Source organism: Argopecten irradians, chromosome 15 (assembly GCF_041381155.1).
Source record: "Argopecten irradians isolate NY chromosome 15, Ai_NY, whole genome shotgun sequence".
Classification (NCBI taxonomy): Eukaryota; Metazoa; Mollusca; class Bivalvia; order Pectinida; family Pectinidae; genus Argopecten; species Argopecten irradians.
Genome location: NC_091148.1, coordinates 9447153 through 9456826, shown reverse-complemented (window position 1 = coordinate 9456826; position 9674 = coordinate 9447153). Strand labels below are relative to the sequence as shown.

Genomic DNA, 9674 nt, shown 5'->3' with positions numbered 1-9674 from the left:
AGGAATGTGGTCGAGTGGTATGTTTCAAAATTCCTGTGCAGGCGACCGGGGTTCAATTGTCACAGAATGCTTCTTATTTTTTTTTTCAATTCTAATAAACTCTATCACGCATCATAGTATACATGGCACCAAGCATGTGCATTTTTTACTAATATGTTTATTGCAATAAAACATTGACCATATATACACTTACGATGGTCTGTTTAAAGGCATTTTAGCTTCGCATATCAATGCAGTCGGGTTACTGCGTAAACATTGACATCATCAGGGTTCATCAGTAAGAAGACGTTTCAACAAAGGTCCCTGAACGTCCTCGTGATGGTGGGTCGACATGGCGGTCAAACCCACTATTCGTCCATGGATGGCTTTTAGTCCTTCTACATATATAATCGTAATCTGGCCGAACATGAACTCTGACATTTCCGAATTAGTCTTGAACTGCGACACATGTCTCTTTTAATTACGGAACTCAAATCCTAAAGAACCATTGTCTCCGCGTGAGATACCTACCCGTCCCTGGCAGGTAGTAGCCAGCGATCTGTTCACATGGGATGATCAAGAATTTGTTGTTACCACTGACTACTATAGTCGTTATTTTGAGGTCAGCAAGTTGACCAGCACAACAAGTTCTAACGTTATTACGAAACTGAAAGACATATTTGCACGACACGGAACACCCGAAAAGGTGATCACAGACAACGGGCCGCAATACTCCAGCACGAAATTTGCAGATTTTTCACGTGCATGGGACTTTGTCCACGAGACATCCAGTCCTTTATTTCCGCAATCCAACGGCCTCGCGGAGAGAGAACCATCCAAACGGTCAAGAGGTTATTTTCCAAGGCTAAGACTGACCAGAAGGATCCATATTTGGCGTTGCTCGAGTACCGTACTACACCGCTTGACTCTGGTCTGTCTCCTAGTCAACTGCTGATGGGTCGTCGTCTACGTTCAATTATACCGACTTCAACCGAACTTCTAGAACCTAAATCTAGTCAGTCCGATCACTCCCGACATCTTTCCGAAATGAAAAGAAAAAAAGAAAATCAGAAATACTACCACGACAAAGGTTCAAAACATCTTGCTGAACTGGAAATAGGTGAAACGGTGAGGGATCAAACATGATAAAAAATGGTTACCAGCGGCCGTCGTAAAACAAAAATGATGCACGATCGTACACTGTGCACACTCCTGATGGTGGAATTTACCGTCGTAACCGCCGACAGTTATTGAAGACAAATGAAAAGTTGCTAGACGTGAATGATCTAGAAACCCTTAAACTGAACCTTGACTTCAATTTTGGCGATAGTTCGACCGGAAGCTCAGTTGTCTTGCCCAAAGACACTGCCCCAGCAGTAAAACCAAAAGCAGTTGTCCCGGGATCCCCTGTAAAATCTACCCCCCATATCAAGCTGAAGGTAGATCTCCCAAAAACCCCTTCTCCTATTGTAAATACCCCCCAGCCTGCATCACATGACTCTGGTTACACTACACGTTCAGGTCGTCAAGTGAAACCCAAGGTAATTACATCAATGTAATGGAATCCAATTGCACATATATATGTGCATAGACAAACATTATTACCGATTCCTAATGTGTTAATTTGTGGATAAACTGTTTAGTTTCAATACTTGTTATCGCGATTAGTGGAACTCTCTAAAAAGGAGGGGAGAAAAGACTAGTCTCTGGGGCAACGTGTGTAAACAGAAACGATGGCGGCAAATATAAATTACCGATCGTTGTCGCGGATAGCACTTGCGGAAATCTTGAAATCAAAGGGAATATCTCATTCAAAAAAGAAGAAACAAGAACTTATTACTCTTTGTGAGAGTGCTGAAGCTTTGAAGCTTCCCGTAACTGTTCCGGACGACGATGACATTGATGCGTCAACATTACGTCGGACTGTAAATAATGACACCTACGCCCTCCCACTGGTCTCTTCTACCCAGTTAGATTGGGACAGGAACTTGAGTGGAATGCCTTCCATTGATTCTTTTGATGTCACCACATTCCTTACTAATCACTGTGGCTGGACACCAGACCGTATCCGGCGAAGAAAATCCGACAATGGATACCAACTCCATGTCAGCGGTCATATCCATGAAGTGATGATTTCAAAGTTAGGTGAGTGCAGGCTTAAACTTTGGTATATTGAGTTTGGATCGCCGTCGTCTCAATAAACATGGCTTCAGTGTTTAATACTTCATTACGAACTCAAGTATATCGATAATATACGTTTAATTTGTCATGTAATTATTGGTAAAATATGTCAATTTAGAGTCATAAAGCTTATCCTTGTTTAAAATATCGGGAAATAGAATCTAATACGCATTTTGAAGTCGCTTAAAAGGGCATACAGGTTGTAGTAAATCCTAGGCCCATGTCATGCCAATCATGTGTTCAACAAGCATACGTAAATATCATTTTGGCTATTTCCAGGGTCAGATTTAGCTTACATTAAAGGAAAATGTGTGCCTGAGACAAAGCAGTCCAGCGACCCATACAATCCTTGGATACTTGTGGAGTACTCCGGCCATATTATCTCAGCAGAATGCACCTGTGTTGCGTAAGTTATATGTGGTTAAGAAAAGACAAGATCAAGATATTTGCCCATTTCAAATCATCACTTGTATTAATGTACATTAACATACCAGTCATGACCTGTTAACAAATATCCCCAAAGGCCCAGGTACACCAGTGAGGATTTCAATCAATCTGTTGTAAACTCAAAAACATCAACAAATTAAACTTAACTTAATATATACCAACATGTATATAGATTTTACTATACATGTACATGTATCAACAACTTATTTCTTAACACTCTTTTGGCATATACAATGAATAGATCTGATTATTGAACAAGTATGGGTCATACAAAGCTTTAGTTTATGAAAGTTTTATTAAAAATTTGTCATACTTTTTGTTTTAGTGCTGATGGGTCTTGCAAGCATGTTGTTGCGCTTTTGTTTGGCCTGGCTGATCAAGTGTTATCAATGGAGGACCGATCTACACTTGGTGTTACGGATGTCGCAGCATACTGGGACAAGCCAAGAAAGATATCCAGACCAGTGTCTGTTAGTGATTTAGATACCAGGTAATTACTACTGTTTATCATGTTACAAATATTGTTCTGCCATATTAAACACAAATGGATAGCAACATTAGCATGAGAAACATGGAAACAAAGATTAAAGTTTTGTATAAAATAAGTTGGACATAAAAATACACTTGTAAACAAAATACAAATGTAGTAAAATACTACATAGAATTTACATCAGATCAGTTACAACTTGCAGTGTAAAGTTCTTGTTAACTTATTTAGTGAAAATTCATTTTCAAAAAATGCAATAAATCATTATCATTGAAAATGCCCTTAGATAATTGTGATCATTTTAATTAATGTATAACATTTGTTTCAAATTATCAAACAGAAAAGACACCAGCATTCCCAAGAAGACCAAACCTACAGAAGAATGTGGTTACCATCCTTTGAAACCAGAGAGTTTGGACCTGAAGAAAGTGGAAAAAGATATATGCAAGCTCTTGAAAGACAACAGTGTACCATCAGTTTGTTTGTATACTCTGTCTGACTCTGATGATAGTGATGATATAAGCATGTCTGTTGAGTCATATCCACCGAATATTGTAGATCTGGTTTCAAAGTATGGAACAGATAACATTGAAATAAATGATTCCTACATTGATGAGGTCAATAAGGTATCCCAAGGTCAAGCTTCCAATGTAATGTGGAAATATCAGAGAAAGGGGCGTTTGACAGCCTCCAATTTTTACAGTGCTTCTCATTATAGGGGCGATGATACAGACAATTATATTGTAAAGCGTTGTCTAGGAGAAGCAGAATTTACGTCAAAAGCCACAAAGTATGGAATATCACATGAACCGTTGGCTAGGAAAAGATACTTTGATAAAATTAGCCATGATCATACTTCATTCCAATGTTCCCAAACTGGGTTGTTTGTATTCAAAGACTATCCATTCCTAGCTGCATCACCAGATGGCGTTGTGAAGTGTAAATGTTGTGGTGAAGGAGTGATAGAAATCAAATGTCCCTACACCCTTCAAAATCAATCATCTCAACTTGCAATGTCAAATAGCCCTTCTTGTATAATGAAAAATGGAAAGTTTGAACTGAAAAAAACCTTAGACTCACCATATTATGTTCAAATGTTGGGACAAATGGCTATCTGTGATAAATCTTACTGTGATTTTGTGCTATGTACACAGAATGATATGTTTATTGAAAGGATTCAGTTTAACACTGATCATTGGAAACTTCTGTTTGAAAAACTTCAGGTTTTTTACAAGAACTTTGTACTTCCACATATTGAATCATAAATGTAAAGTTATTCTGTTGCTGTTAGGTTGAACAATCTCTTTCTTTGTAACAATATTGATGAAAAAAAACAACAATTTCATTTTTTCATACTGTTATACATGTTGCAATTTAACAGCATTTGAATGATATTTACACATGTCTCTACAGAACTTTTGAACAATTACTGTTACTGTAAAAGAATAATTATCTGTCTGTTGTATTGAATAATTTATATTCTATATCATAATCACATTTCACACTGCCATCTGAAATATTCATAAATGCATATACTTTTTGAAAAATCACATAGCATGGATGTAATGTATGAAGAAGTGTGCTAACCAATAAAATATCTGACAAACTTACACTTTATAGCACCAAAATAATGTTTTAGTACATTAATTTATGGATACAGTATAACATTGATTGAATTTGAAAGTGAAACTTGAAATTAAGTGTATTGGTAAATGTCAATAAAAAGAAATATTTCAATTATAACACTGACTAATGATTTTGATAACATCTTGTAAAATCTTAGTGCCTATAATACATCTTGTCTTTCACTGAAATTTTTTCACCAGTGGAGGCATGAAATTACAAAATGCAGCAGCAACTTTTAGAATAGAAGAAGATAAATCTTTCATATTCAAAGGCAGAACATTTCCAAGTAATTTAAAAGACTTTAGTCTCCTAATGGCTCTTTCCACATGTATTCTGAGTGAAGCTATCTTTCTGGTCTGTACAATTTGCTTTGAAGTGAGCACTCTTCCTGTTCCCTTTTTGCGTAAACTTGTAAAAGGAGGCATATTTAGATAAGCTCCTTTAGCAGTTAGTAAATCACGGATTTGGAAACCACGATCAGCCATAACCTCATCACCTGGCATGATGTAATCAAGATATTTACTATCAATAGTGATTTTTCTATCACTTATGTTACCACTCCAACACTTCGAGACAAATGTAAATGCTCCATTTGGTTGAATGGCTACCAAAGCTTTCAATGTATTATGGGACTTGTAGTTGCTCCATGTACATGCTTGAGCCAAACAATTTTTTGGTTTCTGAATGAAAATCTCAGTACAATCTATGATTGAAGTAGTATTGGGATATTTAATTTTAAAACATACAGGCATGTGCTTTTTCACCTTTTCTCTTGAAGGCCACTTGATGACAGGTTCCAAAATCTGACACAGAAAGCTGATCCAGCTGGAAAATAAGTTGGACACTTGACCTATGGATATTCCAAATAGCACTGATAATGTTATGTTATCCAAGCCAAGTCTAAGTTTTAGCATTACAAGAACAAATTCTTCAGTAATACTAAGCTTTCTTTTAGCACCAGGTTTACCTTGCTGTTTGTCCTGCCATTTCTTGTTTGTGAATTTTGCAGTGCCTTTCCAAAATGAAATTTTCCCATAGTAACTTGAGATCAACTGCAAAATTGACTGAAAAAACACTAATGATGGTAAGCCAAGGAAATGCTTCACACTCTCATCATTTTTCACAACATTTTTTACAAATTCCTTTCTCAAGTTCACATTACCACAGTGCAGTTTGTCATTTTCAGTTTTTAGCTTCAAATTCTCTTCTCGTAGCTGTGTGTTTTCATCCGAAAGATGCTGACATTTCTCCTGGAAGAAGAACAAAACATACATTGTAAATAGAAAACAATAAGTAGATCTATACTGTTAATAATTACTTATCAATATATTCCCATCACCATGTAATTAATATTTTTACAAGAATATCTGTGCAATTGTGACACAGTTTTTCTGTTTTTATTAATACATTGAGATTATATGTTGATAAATATGCCACACAACTTTAATAGAATCAATTTTGAAATTAAACCACCCGGTATTACATATAATTGATTATATCTATTTCCTCTTTTCAGTTTGATATGTAAATTATTCTTTTTTAAAACTGCATATACATGCATGTTTGAATTTTGTAATTGTTGATTATTGTTCAATGTTATATGTGATGATAGTTAACCATAATCATCATTGTATTGTACTAGATATATTGTACAGTACATTGTATGTATTGTTTATCTACATTATGAAGGTGAGCTGACAATTAAAAAAAGTTTTGTGCAAATATTTCAATAGTAATTGTACATGTAGTTTGTCTTCTTATTTCATTTTATACTTACTTCCAAAATGAGCAATTCTTTCTGCAGCTCCTCCTCCTTACAATACTTTTGATGATTCTCATTTCCATACTGATGATCTTGTAGATGTTCATGTCCATGGATAGTTTGAGACAATAATGAGTCATCTGAAAAACATCAATTGTAATATTTAGCTACTTGTATTTGCTTGAGACATCTACAGATCTTTTTGAGAAATTCATGTATAACTTGTATTAAATGTGTCTGCTGTGTCTATCTTATATGTAATTAAAAACCAGTATGACTATACTGTACTGATATTTAATCCACCTGATATCAGGTGATTTCACCCAGGTAATATTGTGTATATCACTCGGGTAATATGACCTGAAGCAATTTTCTTTGGCTGAACATTCATTGTTAGAGTTAAAGTTTTATTAGTTTAACATCCTATTAACAGTCGGGGTCATGTAACGACGTGTCAGGTTTGTTTGTGGATAAAAGCAGGAGTACCCGGAGAAAAAACACCGACAAGTAGTCAGTACCTGGCAACTGCCCCACATGAGATTCAAACTCATAACCCAGAGGTGGAGGGCATGGGCTAATATGTCGAGTCATCTTAAAGCTGACAATGCAAGTTAAAAACATGCAGTTGAAATTAAAAAAAAATATTAACGAAATATTTTTTTTTTTCAAAAATTGTTTCTGAGACATCCCCTAGTTATGACAGTGTGGTATCTAAGGAAGTGGCAGCCATTTTTCTTTTGCTCTGCTTAGTAACCTTCACTGGCCAACCCCCTATATAAAGCACGGAACACTTGACACACGTGTATCATTCTAAGCATATCTTGTCTCAGATACACATGCCCCGATATTGCAAATAACAATGTCAAATTGAAAATTAACACTGCACTCACCTGACAATATTTCATTGAAGTAATAGATGAATGTGTTGTCAGCTATATCCCAACATATGTCCAATACGAACTAATAAAACACTTCAATATACACTAAGTTTTACACGTACATGTACAACGACACGTGTGTGTCCTTGATAGTTGTCGCTCGTTCGGGTCAGGTACATAGTCACGTGTATATGGTCAGTTGAGTGCGTCGGGTACGATGATATACGTGGAGATATGTGGACGGATTATTTTTGGATTTCTATTCACTTGCGTTGGAATTTTATTTTGAGAAACATCTAAATGACAACTTAGAGGAGTTGACATGTTTTCTTGCTAAAAAAAGTCCCATATATTTTTACAGGTGAGGGTTTTGTTTACCTATTTGTAGGTGATATAACCTGTGGACTGCTAGGTGTATAGGTACATGAATGAGCGCACGTGTGTCGATTCACGCGCTTTATATAGGGGTCGGTGAGTCGTCGGAATGTAAAACAAAAATGGCTGTCCTCAACCGGGGAATGTCTCATAAACGATTCTTGGAAAAACGAGTATACTTATTTAAAAAAAAATCATGTTAATAATTTTAACTTGCATTGTCAGCTTTAACCACTCAGATACAGTGGCCCACATTGATGTGACGATTACGAGGACAGTACGTGGGGCAACATGACAACCTCCACTGGAATTTCACAATATGTTTTTAAGTGAAATTTTGCGAAATGTGTATTGTTGTAGTTATGTGATAAAAAATATCTGAAATTTGTGTTTATTTTATTAAATGAGTATAAGAATTTTTACTCGTCAATGCTCACAAAACTGAAAATTTCTGAGACTCATTTCATAAAATCTCATATGAAATAAACACTCATTTAAGATCCTATATGACACTTTAATCAATTTTTATAAGTTGATTTGTGCAACTAGATAACTAAATCATGAAATAATCTATGGGTTGACACACATACATTGCAATTAGTACATACCCTCATTTAAATCGGATGTAACAGGGCAGTATGAATGCTCCACTTCCCCAGCTACGTACGGATAACACACCTGACTCCTGTCCTCAGAACATCTTACTAGCCTTACTCTCTTTCGTTCTGGACTCTCTGACTCAGTCTCTGGTAGTGGTAGCTGATCATCTCTTCCTGCACCAATAGTAGAATTCCTGGTCTTTCTAGGGGTTCTTTGCTTGAAGTTATTGTAAGCAAATAATGTTGGACACGGATTGTCAACAGTAGGTAAGTCATCAACAAAATGCTTGGAACATATAACAAAATGACGTAAATCAGCAGACGGATTCAACGTAAGTTTCCTTTCAATCTCATCGGTTAATCCATCACGTCTCACTGCTTTTAACCATAATTTTCTTTGAGATGTTACCTTCGGTAGTTGAAAAAATGAAACATCTGGGTCTTTCTTCCTGCTGTCCGATGTACAGTCTACGGCGACACAATGAAGATGAGGCATTGTAAATTCATATTACCGCCATTGTTTACATTGACAACTGTGTTATGCCCCCGAAATCTCGTTCTCGTCGTGCGAGATTTGAGCTTTTCTAACTTTTTTGCGCGAGTTACAAACAAGGGGAGTAACTCCTACTTAATCGCGATAGCAAGTATTCAGTGATTTATGCAATCGTTCAGCGATTATTACGATTAGTTTGCATTATGTGGACTACAGACTAGTGGATTGAGCAATCATTAGTTTATTGTTTATCATTTGTTTTTCAATGGTCACCCGAGCAGGTATATAAAATGTGTTATTAATCGTGAATATAATCCAGTGCAAATTTCATTGTGGTTTATAGACATTCATGGACTATGGACAATAACAAATACATTCTTTAATTAAAAGAAGAGAGATGTAATGATATGCGATATCTTATGGCATAATAATAATGGTGTGTTGCTCCCTAGAAGTGCAGTTGTCTCCCTTATGTAATTGTTATGTAACGCATGCTCGGTGTGACATCCTGTGTAGCACATGGCGGAATAAAAAGCTGGAGCACAATGTCGTTCCTCGATTCTTTCCTTACATAACCTCTACCAGGTGGTAGCATCATAACAGTATCCTTAAAGATGCTCCACCGCTGACGAATGTTATCTTTTTGCTATCAAAAACAGGAGCAGACGATTTAGTAATTTTCTTCAGTTACAAAAAGTTCCTTACTTTACACCATTACCACCATTGAAAAGTTTGAGCTTCTAATTTTACATTAAGTTAAAAATATGAAAAATAATTAATTGCATCCAGAAAAAATACGTGCCACTATATCCTATATGAAATGAAGTACTGATTGCACATGCATCAA

General features: G+C 36.0%; 1 protein-coding gene and 1 pseudogene across 1 annotated transcript; one reads left to right on the top strand and one right to left on the bottom strand.

Moving 5' to 3' along the window:
- Positions 1 to 1627: 1627 nt before the first annotated feature.
- Positions 1628 to 4359, top strand: LOC138308552 (uncharacterized). The gene is made up of 4 exons (XM_069249590.1): positions 1628 to 2124; positions 2440 to 2566; positions 2933 to 3097; positions 3435 to 4359. Exons 1-4 carry the CDS (start codon positions 1713 to 1715, stop codon positions 4357 to 4359), a joined length of 1629 nt encoding a protein of 542 aa, XP_069105691.1. The 5' UTR covers positions 1628 to 1712.
- Positions 2606 to 8977, bottom strand: LOC138308553 (uncharacterized; annotated as a pseudogene).
- Positions 8978 to 9674: the final 697 nt, after the last annotated feature.